The 19001-nt window shown below is 46.9% G+C and overlaps 1 protein-coding gene across 1 annotated transcript in view; it reads right to left on the bottom strand.

Annotated features, from left to right (window-relative positions):
• Positions 1–723: 723 nt before the first annotated feature.
• The window catches only part of NMD3 (NMD3 ribosome export adaptor), a 110965-nt gene continuing 92687 nt past the window's right edge, over positions 724–19001 (bottom strand). The window contains exons 13-16 of the mRNA XM_078668096.1: positions 16229–16301; positions 5589–5695; positions 2528–2598; positions 724–1059 (exon numbers count right to left, since the gene is read on the bottom strand). Of these exons, the coding sequence (XP_078524222.1) occupies positions 926–1059; positions 2528–2598; positions 5589–5695; positions 16229–16301 (385 nt within the window). The 3' untranslated portion in view covers positions 724–925. The remainder of the gene's footprint in view (positions 1060–2527; positions 2599–5588; positions 5696–16228; positions 16302–19001) is intronic.

Genomic DNA, 19001 nt, shown 5'->3' with positions numbered 1-19001 from the left:
CAGCATATTACAGCTCTGTTGTTTTATTTGGCTGCAATTGCTTATTTTTATATAATATATATATTTATATATATATGTCTATATATATGTGGGGCACATATAATATATTGTTTCCGGGGTCCCGCGCATGGGCGGGAATATTCTAATGCTTATGACTATTGATGAGGATCCCCTGGAAGAGAACAATGAGCTTAAGAGGAGAGATCAGCAAGGACTTCCTGACACACAAAGGGAGACCACATGTCAGCTAAGGAGGCCTCTATGGAAAGTGGGGCCCTCAGCACATTCATAGAATTGGCTGAAATGTGGGCGGGTCTCGTTGTAAATCAGCTAGTAGCTAAACAAGATTATGTGCATGAAAGCATTTTAATACTGTTTACTGGTGTACATATAAAATTACAGAGCACTCCCATCCTTATGACAAGTAATGGTTCAAACAAGTTCATCTATTAAAGATCCAGTGTTGCGGAAACACGTTGTACCCCGGGTCAAAAAAATTAAATAAGACTAGCAGTGGAATGCATTTTGGACCATGAAGTAGCAGATGTACAATAGGAAAAGTTTTAAAGTAATATCTTTTGTACAATAAGTCAGAAAGTAAACATAAAATGTTGAGAATGTTACAAAATTTGGCAGCATGAAAAGCCAATGCCTTAGAAGAGAAAATCTAGAATTAATTAAAACCCCATTTTGGAAATGTTTAATAAATGACTCGTGACCAACTTAATGGAGAAGTTGTTGAATATATTTAGGATTTCAATGTCGAAGTCATTACATACAAATGGAAGCTGTACAGTTTGACTCTGGTTCAAACTAGATGTCAGAATAATAGAAATTCATTTAATTGACCATAAAATCATTTCAGTCTTATATTCCAAATCTCACAAACATGGCGCACATGGTTGATTAACTTCAGTTAGACATTTCATTCTGTTAGCATTTCTGCTCCTTCACCACCAGTAGCATCTTGGGAGATATGCAGATCTTCTATCATCTCGGCAAGACTAATTCGAGGGGCACCCTCTTCATCAGTGTCACTTTCAACAAGGATGTCGGTCTCTATGAAAGGCAATAGAAAAGGAGAAAATGTTGTCAGTATCTCAGATCAAAGCCTATTCCTCTGGAAATGTAGACTTGGATCACTAGGATTAAAAGGTTACATGGTGACCTAGAATGTAGGGAGTCCATTTTGTTTTTACCCAATAAATGTATACAATGTTGTTAGATTAACGCAGGTTTTACCATGAGTACATCTACTACACATGACAAAGAATTTCCCGTACAAACTTTGTAAAACAATACAAGGAAAGAATGTTTTCCTCCAATATCAAACTAACCAAATGTAAAACGATAAGAAATTAAATTATCCTGGGCAGGTGACCTTTCACAGGTTAAGAATGTTGGATGTTTGTGGACATCAATTCACCTACTGTGCCTGTTCTTGTCCAACATTTCCACATTTCTATTTTTCTAAGACACTGGACTGCCTTATTACTTTCGAAGCTTGGCTCATCTGAGACTCGCATTTGGTAACTGTTAATCTATTACAGGTAAAACATTTAAATTATTTTTGGAGCCACAGAAAGAGGAGAGAGGTAAATGTCTAAGTAACAGACTGAGAACTCTAGAAATTAAAACATTGGTGACCACTGCGAATAGAAACTGTTAAATAGTGTGCTAATAAGCCTACGACTAATATGTAACGTGCTACTGGCATTAGGACTATAAAACAAATAAAAAATTAGGGTAACATGCAGTTCAGGTATATGATGGAAATACAAAAATACCAGTCATAGGAAAATCAAATGAGCGTATACAGCTCCAATTCCACCAGACAGTGTTTAGTGCCATTTCATTGGGCAACCTTCTGAATCAAAGATGCATTTTTAAGTTGGATTGTTTCTGTATGAACCAGTGAAATAAACTAGAAGTACCCCACAACAGAATTACATCAAATGACCCCTGCCTCCCAAGTGCATGGGTGGAAGTCTGGCACCATTATCACGAATGCCGACACCATCATGTTGAAGACCTGACCAAGCATTTCTTACAAAGACACGTTTCATAATGAGGATCACATGTGATGCGTTGAGAAAAAAAAGAGAACAGGACATTGGACACAAAAAAAGGTAAAACTAGAAATCTAAAATCAGTCACATTAGCCAGGCGTTCTGTTATCATTTATAGTGGGCAAAACAAGAGGAGCCAAAGAACAGCACAAATAAAAAAATATAGATGTAAAGGCAAGCAAAGTGCTTACCAAGAGGGCAAAATTAAAAGCAGCGCCCAAAGACCCTGTAGTGTCTGACACAAGTCCAATGCCAAACAAACCAGACCAGAAGTAAACCAAGAAGAGGATTAATCAAGAAGAGTTCCTCGCCAAGTTCCCCTCAAAGTTATGGCGAAGATATGTACAAATGTGAATATATTTATTATGTCCCTAATGAACAGAATTTATCACCAAAAATCAGAAACTTCACATATAGGAAAAATGCATCAAAGGCAGAAACCAATGTTAGACACCTACTTTTGTAAATGTTGATATTTTTTCTTATTGTTTCATCTTCTTCAAGATCGTCAAGAAAATCCTGGTATTGCCTGTAAACGTAAAAGATGAACACGGAGACAAAAATTAAGAGCTAGTAAACAAAACACTGCAACTAGATCACAGAAATAATGTAAACAAAGCAAAATGATTCATTTATCGTGCATTACAGAGCTTTACGTGTGACTTCCTGCCAAGTAATACAGCAATGCTTTCACCTGTATACGAAGGGCATACCTCAGAGCACTAGCACCAGATAAAAGACAAAACCAGAAGTGAGAGAAGGATAAAGACCCTCAATGAAGATCAAAGCAGAAGTGAAGTGCTGCTTTAACAAGGTGAAGAAGATGAGACATGTTGCTGTTGCATTTATCGTTCTCATGGTACAATACCAAACAATTTAAATGCTACGGTGGGTAAAAGTGCAAGAGGACTAATGTGGTAAAGTGCTGTAAGAACAAAGCATTCCCATGATCATTCAGTTCCTACCCAGACCTGAATGCTTAAAAAGAAGCAATTCTTGAAATATTGCAAGCAATACACTGGCGGCCTTCATTCTGGAGTGAAAGTCCTTGATGGAGGACTAGCAGTGTGGAGGGTAATGGTTGGGTCTGGATTTTTTTTATTATTAATTAACAGGACGGTTTTAAAGAAGTTTTTAAAGAGGTTACCTTGACAGTGGAGTACTGTTTTTTTATTACTTACTATAAACAAATGTGATATGGCAAATGTTTGGCCAACTCCAAAACTAAGGAAAGCACAACTGTAGATCTGCTGCATTCACAGTTCATTGGCTATTTCGCCCCTTATCCTCCCCCCCCCCCACCCCCAACTCATTTCCGCACAGCGGATGGCTGGGCAGAGTGATGTGGGCGATTTATCAGAATGGGAGTGGTTGACGCCCTTATGTCCGCTACAACAAGCATCAATACATGCACAATTCTATTCAAGTACACCAACAGATGTACAATACATGATCCCAGCTCAACAAAATGGGTGGGAATCTTCAGGCCTGTCAATGTGCAGACACTACTTTTCTCCATAGCTACTAGGGGAGTTCCATTACCCAGTTTTTCACGAAAGAATTCCTTGATGCATTAACAGGCGTACCCAGGTAGCACTGCCATTTACCATTTTCTGCATAGCCCCACTATTGATTTTACAAAAACGTTCCCTCCTGCTTAGTGCCCTGGATTATCATTTTCCATTTAATTCTTTTTTTTACGAACTGAATTTACTACTCTGTGTTTTTAACTAAGGGAACTGGAAACGTATTTATTTTCGAGTTTTAGCCCAACCTTCCGCTGCGTGTGCTCTGACCCCAAAATATGGGGAAACTTTAGGTAACCCCAACTGGTTTAGTTATATTTTAATTAAGCCCAAAAAAAGGGGCACACAAACTACAGCCATGACATAAAAGTTAAACACCATAAGGGTTACAATGTAGATGCACACCACCCACAAGACACATTTTAAGAGCCGGTCTACAGGTCTACCTCTGAGAATAATAATAATAATCCACATTTGTAAAGCGCACAATCACCCGTAAGGGTCTCTAGGCGCTGGGGGCCGTCGGGAAGATTAAGCAAGCTATTGCCCAGAGTCACATGGTGCTGGGCTAATCTGCTGCCGGAGCCGGGGATCGAACCGTGATCCCCAGATTCGCAGGGATGGCAGCGGCCTCAAAACCTGCAGCAGCACGTCACGAGAAATTGGTTTTGAGATTTAGAAAAGCCTAATTTTAAGACCAGCTAAGTCACCTTTAATAAAGCCTTCGAGCCCACAGAATGTGTATGACTGATGTAGACAACACGATATTGGCATGTGCTTTCAGTGGCAAGAGCAACAATGCAATTTCGCCATATAGTCTGCTGTAGTTTCTCCTTATTGAAAAGGACCTGCTTGGGTTTAAAAGGGCTAGCAATTACGAAGCAGAGGACTTTGTCTCCACCCGGGTACCACCAGCCAGTGGCCCTCTCCCCTAAAACACTTCCCTGGAAAACTCTGCAGACTCGAAGCGTTTCAGCCTGTGTGAGGGCACAAGCGGTGTAGTCTGCTGCTGGAAGCTGTAGTTCGTTTCTGAACCAAGAGCGACCTCCAGTGGCTTCATTTGTTAACGTGTCTAGACTCATATTTACACAGTGCAGTTTCAATGGGCTTTTTGGCTTGAAATATAAAAAAAGAAATTCCTATCTCCTGTTCCTTCATTACTATCTTGATAGTGTTTGTACTCTTACTTAATACCACTTTCTTCTTTTAACTAAACTGCATAGACGTAAAGGCGGGGTGAAATTGTACATCAATCGGGCTAGCCGATGACATGGAGTAGCTCAAACGGAATATAACGGGTCACAGCTCTATACACCAGCAAAAGGCTTCACCACCTTCCATTTGACACAGCAAGTGACTATATAAAATGTCATGGAACAAGTAGAGTTATCAACCTCACACTGAACTATTTTCATTTCCTACTTTGTTTTTCTTTAGAAGGTTTGCAAATGTTACAACATGGATATCTCTTGATATACAGAGGACCGGGCGTTACTCCTACTCTAGGTTGGGAACATCATTGCATAAGGAAATGTTATACAGAGTAATATAAAGTTATTATGCAACTGTAACGATGTATTTGGCAATGCTAAGATGTAGAATTGTACCACATCGGTGTGATGAACAGAGATGCATGAAACATGATGATCATTTATGAAAAACGAATAAAAATATATATAAAAAACTAAACTGCGTAGACACAAACACCCGCAACCCTCACCGCCCCCAAACCTCTGGGTAAAAGACTGCTGCTTAGTGCCATTCTACCAGGTATAACATTAAGGCTCTCTCGGTGAAACTGTTTTTCATAGCTTGGCGAGTCGTCCTCGAAACCCAGTATCTAGGCTCTTAGTCTTGCTTTAATATAAATAGGTCTCACGGTGCGCTCATCCTTTGTAGGCACCGAAGGTCCTAAAACCTTATATTGTCAGCCATCATTCGGACTTCCAGCTATACCACAGATCAATAAGTATAAGTAGAGCAAACACTGCACCTTTCATCGTCCGTGTCCATTCCCTCTTTGTCTTTATCCATCTCTTTAAGTTTCCAGTTCCGGCGACGCTGTCGTTTGTTGCGGTCATAGCACTTCTTGATCAACACCTTTGGAACACAACAAACATACATGAGAGGGACTTTAACGACTGCAGCTAAGTCATTTTAAAAAAAATAAGCTTTTGGTGTTTTTTTTATGGTGGCAAATCATAAGTCTTTGCTTTTTTATTTCAAACGATGTACATAAACTTCAAATAGAACATAAAACGCACTTCCATAATCTGGTTTATAAAATAAAGCATCAGACTGAAAGCACATTTAAAAAATAGACTTAATACTGTTCCTTAAGCAACTACCATCCCCTTGATATTCCAAATAAAATACACTTTGAGAAACCCTTGGAAAAGGTCGATATAGAAAAAAAGTATTAATACGAAGTTACCCAGTTAGATAATTCGCTAGATAAAGAGGTTGGAGAACCGTTAACCCAGTTAAATAAATCACTATTTAAAATTCTAATAGAAGATCAGGAGAAAAAGGAGCTACTAGTCACAGAAAGAGCACAGTGGCTTCCAAGCACTTAAGCAGACAGCAAATCATTACTGGGGAGCTAACAATGCAGCATCTTATAAACATTAATATCTGCAAAAATGAACACCATATCACATCCTTTTTTGGTTGAATGCAAAACAGTGTTACACAGATAGAATTATAAACACTGGTATCTCAGAAAAGGAATGCTTCTACAAGAGCTTACCAATCGTTCAACCAAGATTGATAACCTGGTTGAACCATCTCAGGCTGTTTTTCATTACTTGTCTTGGTCTATGAAAAGCAATCGCAAAAATCCACCAACATCAAAGCAAAATTACCCCATAACATTGAAGTTACCCAGTGCTTAATTTGCAAACTAATAAATGCCGGGGCACAAGACATTTCTCAGGATGCTACTGATGTTTGTGCCACTTCAGGTCCCTGTCGGCGCTGCCACATACCATCAGAAATGACACCCATTTGCCATTACAGTTCTATAAATGTTACAATTTAGGCTGTACTAGCTGACCCATTGATATAATAATGGCCTGAACACACTGGTATTATTTGTAATCCTATATTTAATAGTTTCAATACTTTGCGTTTTTTCTCTCTCTGCTAAAACAGCAAACAGCGTCACCAAGTGGTGGACCGCCTTAAGTATGTGCCAGTTTTCATTAAATAAGTGCTGGTGTCGAGCACCGGAAAACATTGGCACAAATTAAGCACTTAATTTACCATAAATGCAACTACTTTGGTCTATAAAAGGTCTCTAAAAGTATTTAGTTTTAACACCTTATCCTTCTCCCCCACACCCGCTACTGATCACACCATTTTCCGATAAAAACTTCTTAAGACTTAAGGTGATACAACAACACTTCACAGGTAAGTTCTAAGAAGAGAACATCAGTTCCACACTGATCGGCATAATGACACAAGCATTTGGAAAGGCAAGAGATCGCACCTTTTTGACCAATTTGCTTTGCAAATGCTTTTTGTTGGGGGGGCGTGGCCAAGATGGCGGCTTAGACGGTCGCAAGTCCCGTGAGCTCCCCGACCCAACATCTCCCGTGGCCGGTTTCAGGCACAGTGTCCCCCCCAGGGACTTCTCCGGGACCGGGAAAACAGCGGAGACGGCAGAGACGCGGCGGTGTCCGCACGAGGGGTGTCCAGTGCCTTCAGAGAGCAGAGCAGCCCTCTGAAACGTGCCGCGGACGCCAGAGGCGTGCACCCCCGGAGGCGGAGGAGACGAGCCCTCGCGAGTGCCTGAGGGCTGGCGTAGCACACAGCCGGGGACAGAGCGCAGAGACTGACTCTTGTGTCCCCCCGGAGGAGAGCGGGAGGGCTCCGTGCCACACACCGGGGGACGCACATCCTCCCCCCAACCCCGAGGCAGAGAGCGGGCCGAGGCGCCAATTTAGCTCGGGGTTGAGAGGCCTTCACCAAAGACATCCTCCCCCGCCGACACGACTACAAAGCACAGCACCCCAGCGAGGCAGTCAAGAGGCCACTAAAGAAGAGGTGAGGAGCTGCAGGGGCGTCAGTGGAGGGGAGGAGGCGCCATTTTGTGCAGAAGGTGCGGAGCAGGCTACGGGGAGAGTCCTGGAGGACCCTGAGCCCAAGACAGTCTCCAGCAGTCGGGCGATAATCTGACTGGCTTCCACCAGGCCCAGGCAGCGCAAGGACCTAAAGGGCCACAGACACACCACCGCAGAGATGACAGGAGTAGCGGTAGCAGTGGCGCGAAAGCATAGCAGGGACAAGTGGACAACAGGAATCAAAGAGGCCCACCTTTCATACCCCTCAGACGGGGCCCGGATAGGGGGTTCGGGCCGAGCTACCTGCAGTGCCCACAAACCTCAACGCGCGGCAGTCGACTGCAGAGCCGCTGGGTCCCAGACAGGGGAGGCAGTCGGGTGTATGCTTCTGGGGGGGTCCCCGGGCTAGAATAGTGATGCAGCCTTCACGGATTACGAAAAGGGACCGCGATCGAAGACGGCGAACAATAACAAGGGCGACCCTGACAGAGTGGGACTGTAACGCGGGTCGCACCCACGGCGTTGAAGGGCAAAAATGGCCGGCTTAAGGAGATGCTCAATAAAGGCCCGCCAAGAAACGACAAAGGGCCGCCTTCCCCCGGGGTCCCGAAATCACACACTGAATCCGCAGGAGACGAAGTGCCCATCACCAAATCCTTACTGGAGTCCCTGTTTAACTCCCTCCGAGAAGATTTCCGGACGTTGAAAAAGAAGTGGCCCGGAAGGTCAGAGAGATCAGGCGGGAGGTGGACGGCCTAGGAGAGCGTGTGGTTGCTATCGAGGAAGCAGATCAGGCCAGGAGCGACGAGATCAAACAACTACAGCATGAGGTCATATGTCTGAAGGATCAGCAACTGGACCTGCAAGCATATGCAGGGGACTTGGAAAACCAGTCCCAGCGGAACAATGTCTGGGTCCGGGGGGTCCCTCTCAAGGAAGAGGGGGCGGACATCACAGGCTACCTACAGGCCCTGTTTCGGGAAGTACTAGGGGAAACAGCGGACTTTGAGATCAGAATCGACTGGGCTCACAGAGTGGGGCTCCCGAGACGCTCACCTGCCCCCCCCCCCCCCGAGACATTCTGGCCTTAATGCCCGATTTTCCGCTGAAAGAACGGATCCTCTGAGAAGCTCGGCGGAAGCAGCTCCTTCACTTCCGAGGCCATCCCGTAGCCCTATACCAAGACCTCTCAGCTGTTACATTACAGAAACGGAAAGCATTTAAGGTGGCCACGGACTTCCTGCGCAAGAAAGAGATCCCTTACTCCTGGGGCCACCCATTCCGCCTGATATTTAAATGGAACGAAGCCCATAAGCAGCTGAGGTCGCTCCAGGACACTTGTGCACTACTTGACATAGAACTGACAGAGGAGTCAACGCCAACGAAGCCGTCCCAGGGCCCGTTCCGAGGAGGCTGGCAGAGGGTCAGCCGACGGCGCTCCCCCATGGTGCACGCGAAGCCTGAGGCCCACATCATCACACAGGAAAGGGCCACCGCCATCCGGGAGGTTGCCAGAGAAACTTCATCTTCCAAATGAGTTTTTATTGCAAGGGGGACATCTTAGCACAAATACATCCTAGGCCCGGGAGTGCGGGCGGGGGCCACGGAGGTCGCCACAGGAGATTGCTCCACCGGGTACCACTACCACAGGCCTGCGCATGATTGGCAGGACTGGGATAATGCTTGTTTGTCGGAGTTGGGGGTCAGGGAAGGGGGAGGGGGATGGTTGTTGTTGGGGTTCCGGGGGGAGGGGGGTGCCGGGTTCGGCAGCCGGGGGGGAGCTCCGGTGTGGTGCAACAAAGGCGGCGTGGACAAGACTCTGACGCTCGGTGGCCGCTCAAGGCAAGGTGCAGCTCGCACTAGCCCCACTTATTGCGGAATCCATGTTACAGGTCCTTACACTAAACATAAAGGGGCTTAACAACCCCATCAAACGCAGGGCTGTCCTATACTACCTGGAGAACTCCGGGGCTGCGGTATGCCTGCTACAGGAAACACACCTACTCTTCAAGGACTGGCACTGCATGCGCTCCAAGGCTTTCCCGCTACAATACTGCTCTTCCACAGTAGAGAAAAAAGCCGGGGTCGCTATTCTCTTTGCACGGCACTTCAGGGGCCAGGTGGGGGACAATGTAGCAGAAACTAGGGGGAGGCTTCTAGCGTACAATGCACAGATAGGAGGGATGACGCTGGTTATAGGGTCGATCTATGCTCCCAACTCTAAACATGAACCCTTTCTCACAGGAGCTCTGACAGATGTTCTAGCGTCCCGCGCGAAGCACACACTGGTGGGAGGCGAAATTAACTTGGTGATGGACCCCGACAGGGACAGGTCAGGCCAACGGTTTGGCTTCACAGGGGCGATTTCCAAGGAAGGGGGTCAGTGGCTGGCCAGCAGAGGGTATTTAGCAGAAGTAGGTCCCTCGCAGGTACGGAATATCATATCATCCATTAAATCAGGCTCTGCCTCGGACCGATGTCCCTTGAAAATCCTACGCCCGATTATTGAAACAGTTCTTCCGTCCATGACCGCGATCTGCAATTCTATGTTCTGCACGGGCATTTACCCAGAGTTATTAAAAAAGACCCTTGTAAAACCCCTCCTTAAAAAACCCAACCTCGACAAGGATGAACCTAAAAGTTATCGTCCTATCGCTCGTCTCCCACTTCTAGCAAAAGTAGTTGAAAAAATCATGAACCATCAACTATCCTCCTTTGTCGAGGAAAATAGGTTACTGGATGAATCACAGTTCGGCTTCCGCCAATTCCATGGAACAGAGACTGCCCTGGTTAAGGCAGCGGATGATATTAGATCTATCCGGGATGAAGGCGGAACAGCAGTTCTTATTCTGCTGGACCTATCGGCAGCCTTCGACACGGTCGACCATGTCACTTTGGTCGATCGTGTCGGAGGCTTGGGCATCCGAGGGAACGCCAGAGGACTTATCGCTTCATTTCTGGCGGGAAGGTCCCAGGTGGTAATCATCGGACCTTTCAAATCATCTCCTTTGTCACTGCCATGCGGAGTTCCTCAAGGCTCATCCCTTAGTCCGACTTTATTTAACATTTATATGTCGGACCTTGCCAGAGTCATCAAGGCACATGGGATGAGCCTTACCTCCTATGCAGATGACACCCAGCTGGTCCTAGCAGTCAAGAATGATGGGCCTAAGATTGCCAGTAATTTCAATCAAGGCATGCAGGCAATTGGGAGCTGGATGGCTGCCAATTGCTTGAAACTAAATTCTGACAAATCAGAGGTTATCATTTTTGGCAAATTATCCCCGGAATGGCCCTCACTCTGGTGGCCTTCATCTATGGGCCAGCCCCCGGATCCGATCGACAAGGTGAGGAACTTAGGGGTGGTGTTCGACAACCGCCTGAATTTCCTACCTCATGCAAATCAGATCTCCTCCTCAGCCTTTCATAAACTACGGCTCATAAAAAAAATCTTGCCATTCCTCCCTGAAAATGCTGGTAAAACCCTGGTCACTTCCCTGGTTCTGTCCACTTTGGACTACTGCAACGCTCTGTTCTTGGGCGCCCAAGAGAAGGTGCTTCCAAAAATGCAAATCATTCAGAATGCTGCCGCCAGGCTACTTGGGCGCATTCCAAAATATCAGTCAGTGTCAGCCATCATAAGACAGCTGCATTGGCTACCGGTGAGAAAGAGGATTGAATTCAAGTCCCTTTGCCTGGTATATAAAGCTTTACATAATATCGGGCCTGCTTTCTTTACCCAAAATCTCATCCCTTACCGCCCTGCTAGAACGTTGTGTTCATCTTCTTTACAGGAATTACTGATACCACGCACCAAATCAGTAGCGTGGGGTGATAGAAGATTCCTTGTAGCTGCCCCGAAACTGTGGAATACTGTCCCACTTGCCATTAAAACGAGTACCTCCCTCTGGATGTTTCGCAAACAGCTTAAGACCTGGCTTTTCAAACAATAAAACTTCAGTCCCCTTGATGGTTATACATTGCAGGAACCTCAGCGCCGAGATGCCCTAGGGCCTTTGTTCGCGCTATATAAATGTTTTAATAAATAAATAAATAAATTTGGATCTATGGAGGGGGACTCATCCCAACACCCCGGTGTATACCTTCTACTCCCATGTGCATCGCACATATGCCCGGATAGATCATTTCTTTGGGTCTACTGAGCTGGCCCCCCTGGTCACAGACATTGAGGTTGTCCCTGCAGCATTCTCAGATCACCACGCACTTAAGATCCACCTACAGGTCCCACGCACAACAACACATAAGGGCAGGTGGCTCTTACGAGAAACCCTCTTACAGCGTAAAGGGGTAACACAACCGCTCACCACGCGCATCACAGAATACCTGAGCACGAATGATACAACAGGCGTTCCAATGACGGCGGTTTGGGGGGCACTTAAAGCAGTAGTGCACGGGGAACTAATCGCGGTGGCCGCCGCGGAAACACGAGAAGGGAGGGATAGGCGACAAACGCTCTCAGATCAGGTGCTTGAACTAGAACGGGTCCATAGTAGAACGGGGGCCCCCAGAATCTGGCGCAAGCTCAAGGCGGCTAGGGCCCAATTGGCGAGCCTAGACTTGGCCCGCGAGGAATATGCGGCACTACGCCTCCGCCACACTTACTACGTGGGCGGTGACAGAACGGGGCGCTTGCTGGCTAGCAGACTTAAAGCCAAGGTCCTTCGCTCCAAAATCTCTTCTATTCAAGGCCATGGGGGCAGACTTTCCAGGAGGACGAGCAGATTGCGGAGGCGTTCCGGACGTTTTACGCCTCACTATATGCAGCGGATCCCGCCCCCGACCCAGGGGCCGAAGAAGTATACCTCGAGACGGCAGCGATCACAGCCCTTAATGAGGCCATTGCGAGCTCACTAGACGCCCCGATAAGGAGAGAAGAGGTGGTCTCGGCGATAGCGCGCCTTAAACCTCTTAAAGCACCAGGGCCCGACGGCTTCTCTGCGGGCCCTCTGCTCGCACCGATACTGGCCAGACTGTTCAATTCCTTCCAAGGACCGGGCTCTATCCCCCAAGACATGCTAGCAGCAGACATTATTGTCCTGCCCAAGCCGGGCAAGGACGCGTCCCAATGTGCGTCCTACAGCCCATTTCTTTGCTCAACCTGGACCTCAAATTATTCACTGGGATTTTGGCAGCGAGACTGGGTCCCTGCTTACCGGGCATCATTGAGCTTGATCAGGCAGGCTTTATTCCACATAGGCAATGTGCCGATAATACCAAGCGCTTACTCCACGTCATCGACAAGGCCTATTTTAATGACTCGGACGCGGCCCTCCTGTCAGTCGATACCGAAAAAGCGTTTGACAGGGTAGATTGGAGGTACTTAGACAAAACCCTGGCGCGGTTCGGAGTGGGGGAACGTTTCCGCACATGGGTCGCTGGCGGTTATGCTGCCCCTCAGGCGATAATTTGAGTTAATGGGGTGAGCTCACGGCCATTTGACATCCAATGGGGCACCAGGCAGGGGTGCCCACTCTCGCACCTGTTGTTTGCTCTGTACATAGAGCCTTTTGCGCAAAAGGTCAGAGACAACCCGGCTATTACCGGAATCAAATTCGGAGGGGAACCGCAGACCATAAGTCTCTACACAGATGACATTCTCGCGGCCGTCGATGACCCCACGAGGTCGATACAAGATGTTTGGGAAAGTGTCGGGTTTCAAGATGAATGCCGGGAAATCTTTGATTTTGCAGTTGGGGTGCAACGCTCGCAACACCAACGGAAGCCCTCGGCGGTTTGGGGGACTATCCTTCCGTATGTCTCTGCCTTACTTAGGCATCACGTTGACACACAATACTGCGCAAACGGTCGAGCAGAATTACACGGCGCTATTCACTCAGTTCCAGGGGGACCTGACGAGGTTGCGCCAGCAACCACTCTCCTGGTTGGGGCGTGTGGCAGCGATAAAAATGTCCTTGTTACCAAAAGTCCTGTACTTATTCCAGACCATACCTGTAACACCACCGATAGGGATGCTTAAGAAATTGCAGGACGCAATACGACATTTTGTCTGGGCCGGTAAACGCCCAAGGCTCTGTAGAGATTTGGCCAGACGTACCACATCGGAAGGCGGCTTGGGTATCCCTGACCTCCTTAGATATTTCCAGGCGTCACAGCTCCGGTATCTTCTAGAATGGAACCGCCCAGAATCAGAAAAACAATGGTTATTCCAAGATCGCGCAATGGCCTACATGTCCTTGTTGAAGATCCCCTTCTTGAGGCGCCCTGATAGGCGATCTCTTAATGTAGGAAGGCCTATCACCCGCACGGTACTCCAGGTGTGGGACAAGGTGGCAGTCTCCAGAGGCCTCACTACCTTCCCATCGCCGATGACACCCCTGTTTGATAATCCAGCCTTTAAGCCTGGGACAGTTCCAGGGTCGTTCCCTCAGTGGCGGTCGTCAGAATGCAGGTCGGCTGGCCACCTCTTTGACCTGGAGGGCTTTCTGCAAATGAACACCCTGCAGGAGACATACACACTACCACAGATACAGCATTTTCAATACTTCCAGATTCGGCACTGGCTTACCAGCAGGGATATGCTGCCGCAGGCGAGCCGGCACCTAACGACGTATGAGAGATGGCTCCATACGAAACAGACAGACAAACAGGTGATCGCGGACCTATACAAAATGCTGAGTCCTCCCCCCCCCCCCCCCCCCCACCTCGCGCTCTGCGGGTCAGAAGCGCTGGGAGCCGGAAATAGGACACTCCTTTACAGACAAGGAGTGGCGAGACATTTACTACAGAACCTACCACACTGCTAGAAATGTGGCGAGTAGAGAATCGGCCGTTAAGTTGGCATACTACTGGCACCTAACCGCAGCAAGGCTTTACCAAAGTAACCCACGCCGCGACCCTGCATGCTGGAGGCGTTGCAGACAGATAGGGACCCTGACACATCTGTTGTGGGAATGTGACGAGGTACAAGAGTACTGGGAACGCGTGCTCCGAGACATAGACAAACACTTTGAAACAGACATTCCCCGATTCCCAGCCTACGCAATACTAGGCCTCCCCAACAAACTCACGTTCCCACTAAAATCGCTCAGGGGGAGACAGATGGGGTTAGCAATGGGAGCGGTGACACATCATATCCTATCATTATGGGGCACCACGAGAAAACCCACATACACAGGGTGGCTCCATAGGCGTTGGTATACAATGGGCATGGAAAAGATACAGGCTTCCCTTACTCAGATAGTGGACTCTTTCCTCGACACATGGCGGCCCTTGGTCTCTCTTTTGGCCGAAGAATTTAACGAGTTCACATGCCCAAAATACCTCAGGGTATTGCGCCTGGCTGACTAATTCACCGGCGAAAGCAGACTCCCCAGATGAGAACTCACAGTAACGCACACACACGGCAACAACTAGAAGCTACATTGGCCACACCGGAGGGGGGGGGGGACTCGGGAAGGTTTTGGGGCAGGGTGGGGGGGGGGGGAAATGTTGATGTTTGGGGTTGTTGAATGCATTGTCAGACGGCACCGTGCCCCAACCCACTCTCATGGACACGTCAAATGCCCCAAAAACGGGATTGCCATACGTGGGATGGGGAAGTGGGCTATGCGGGAGTCGGGGGTGTTTTGCTTATTTTGCACTTGCCAACTTGTTTTGTATACAATGCAGCAAGAAACAATAAAAATAAATTTAAACAAGCAAATGCTTTTTGTTGATGCTGTGCATCAGGAAAAATAAATGCCTGGCCAATCCCCCACCGTGTGCATGCGTGATGCTCATATGCATTTCCATGCATTCTCAAACCACGGACTGTCAGGCACCATTGGAAGGATAGACAGATAGATAGATAGATGGATAGATAGACACCAAAAGGAATCGCAGCAGACTCTGGAGTACTTTTCAAAATGAATTATTCGAAAACCACCACAAAACTGACAGATGCGTTTCGGTCTCACAGGCCTTTGTCAATGTCAGTGTCTTTGTTGTCATGCATCCTTTTATGCCAAACAATCCCTTTCCGGCAGCATGGGTACAATAGCCACAAACAAAGGACTATTAGATGTTATTATATCCTCTACATAAGCCAATCGTCTTGTTTAGTACTTTACACATTCCATAATTCTTTTTTAATATTTTGGTACTTCTAAATGCTTTATACGTGTTCCTTTGATTAGGCCGGACTGCTCTGTGCTACAGCTACCCAGGACTGAGCTAAGGTTTTCTTAAATAAACCTAACTGGAACCGACGACAGAGATTGTGACATTATTATATGGTGAGGTCACCCGACCACATCGCATAATAATCCCCTTTCTTACAGCAAACATATACATTTGTTTGGGTACAAATGCACATAGGGACGTTTATGTCACTTAATTGCTTGGAAAGCTTCAAAATATTAACAAATAAAATATGGTAAATAACAAGCGGGGAAAAAAATGTATTTAAGAGATTCATAACCAAGTGGCATATAGAATTTAAAAAAAAGGAAAATATAAATATGTTAAGGAACAGTTCCAAAGAAAAGTTAAAGAAGGGGCAACAATCATTTGGGTTCTATTTACCCTGTGAGAGTTCAAAAAAACTTACCACATCAGGGACATGTTGAGAGTTCATCTTGTTCACAAACTCGTCATTCAGGTTGCAATTGGCCAAATCAAACCTAATGAGAGTGACAGAAAGTATGACAACTTCCTCCAATGAAAAAATAAATCAGGTTTCACTTTGCATTCAGTCATATCAAATTTTGGAGACACTATAAAACAGCTTATGGCAATTTGTAAGTTTGAGGACACCTTTAAGTGTGGAAACTGACATGCATTGATTTTGCAATAACTAAGCCATATCATCACTGCAAAGTCTGACTACGCACATGTTCATTAACTTATCTAAGCACTACTATTTGAAAAAATTGGCACAATAATGGCTATAGAAAAAGATCCCCCAGTAAATACTACCACAGACATCCCATGGCTGTGTGGAGGCGACATAACCTGGAGCTCACGAGGGGATGTGTGTACTATGCAAACCGCCTGGCTCCGACGGCCTTCCAGCTGAGTTTAACGCAGCATGGGAAAAACTATATGTTGACTCCTTGCGACTGGGTACCCTCCCTTGAGTCCACCAAAGATGCAGTGGTTATCTCCCTCCCTAAAACGAAGACACAGGGAGCCGAGTTACTGAGTTCCATCCCTTCTCAATGCTGGATTTGGACTTCAAAATCCTGATTACGGTGCTGGCTCACCGGCTGCTCCCACACATTTCTGGCATTGATTCATGGGGACCAGAGCAGCTTCACCACGCTCGTAACACCTCTTTGAATCTTAGAAGGTTGTATCATGTAATAGATCACCCTGAGACTCAAGCTTGTGGGGGATGCCGTGCTAATGTCTGTAGACCTCGAAAAAGCGTTTGACACAGTGTGAAGGGATTTCTTGTTCGTGGTGATATCATGCAGCGCTGGGACGCCCCTTTGCTGGGACAGCTGTTGCGCTATACAAATGGCAGTAACATAACATAACAGATGGGCCTACAGGCGAGTTGGTACCAATTGGTTAAGCTGCTCTATATAGCTCCGAAGGCTTAGGTTAAGACTGGTGCCACATTCTCACCACGAAATAAGGTATGTAGAAGTACAAGGCAGGGGTGTACGCTGCCCCCCCCCCCTCTATTTGCCCTTGATATTGAGTCTCTTGAAGGGCTCTTTAGACAGGAGGGCAGAGATTCTGGTATATAAGTTGAAGGAAAGGAACATCTTATTTCACTCAACGTGGAGGATATCCTCCTCTATCTAAGGGGCAGAACCTCTGGCATTGCGAAGGCATTAGATATTCTATGGGATTTCGAGAAACTGTCCAGCTTCTGGGTCAATAAGGTCAAGACGCATATATTCCAGTTGTCCTTGGCGCGAAAGCACGCTGAGCCTCCCTCTGTACTTGGCATGGCCACCCACCTCCTTTCGATACTTGGGATCCAGATTTTCTATTTCCTGGGAGGACCTAAGAGAGGGTCATTTGGGGCAGGCTCTCCAATCCCTAAAGACATGGGTTCCTTTTTGGTGCGCTTTCAAATTAGATCTCAGTGTCTAAGATGGTCATGCTCCAAAACCTACCTTGTTTTTTAACCTACTGGTAGAGGTACCAGTCTCATGGTTTAAACAACTAGACACTGCTGTGGGACTTGGATGGAGGTAGTCATCCGATGTCACCGGCCATCCCAAAGAAGGGAGGTCTGGGTGCCCTGGATTTTGAATTTTATTTTTTGGCTTATCAACTTCAATGGATCACATTATGGCTCGACGGGGCTAATCAAGGAGAGCTGGGGCAACAGGACAGTCTGAGCACCTTGCAACCTTACTTGCAAAACTGCTTTGGTCGGCAGGGACGATCCCACGCCTGGGGGTACTGTTGGCCCTGGCACTGAAATGCTGGTGCAGATGTGTCTTGAGAACAGGGGGGTGGGGGGGATGTTTCTTTATGCACCTGTGCTCCCATTAGTGGGTCTTTCCCATGATGAACCCCTTTCCTTTTTCACAGTCACTCAACTATCGGCCTGGGCAGATGCTGGGCTGGTGACAGTTGGGGACTGTAATCGGCAGGGCATGTTACTACCACTGGAAGACTTGATCGCTCAGCATGATTTGCCACCGGGCCAATTTCTTATGCATGAGGCACGGACTGGAGTTTCGGAACCAGTGGGCAGGGGAGCGGTCTGAAACCACGACTCATGCAGTCCTGCAATTATTTGTCTCATTGGGCGACACCAGACACCTAGTCACCTGGTTCTACGGATTCCTTGCAGCAACGGTCTGTAGCCCTATATCCACTCTAAGGGATAGATGGTAAAAGACCTTACAATATGATATTATGGACCCTGAATGATAGATATGGGCTACTCCCCAAAACAATTCTAGGAACAAGAGGTTAAATAAACCCAATTTAATTATGTTCACATGACATATTTGACACTGCATAAAATCTAGGTGCTTTGTAGGGGTTATTATCACCCTTGTCCAAAATACAGACAAGTTTGGTATTCTTCCAGTACGCGTCCATTTTGGGACGCGTGATTGCCACACTGAACTCTTCGTTCAGGCACTCCCTTCCAAGTTCATTGGAGATCTGGCACTGGCGTTAGCCAAACGGTCCATTGCCATGGCCTGAAAATCAATGACTGGCCCTGTGGTGGGAACTTGGAGCTCTGATATGACCCAGAAAGCACGAGGAGAGGGCACTGATTAGAGAGGAGACTAGGGGAGTCAGGAGGTGCCCTATAGATGACTTCTGAACCGAGGTGTTAATGTACTGGGAGCACCCAGACTGTGACGTGGGGGTGGGGGGGAGGAGGGGGGTGGGGGGAGAGA

This window comes from Lissotriton helveticus, chromosome 11 (assembly GCF_964261635.1).
Source record: "Lissotriton helveticus chromosome 11, aLisHel1.1, whole genome shotgun sequence".
In the NCBI taxonomy this organism is placed as follows: Eukaryota; Metazoa; Chordata; class Amphibia; order Caudata; family Salamandridae; genus Lissotriton; species Lissotriton helveticus.
The sequence above is the reverse complement of the archived record's forward strand: the minus strand, read 5'-3'. Positions and strand labels throughout refer to the sequence as shown.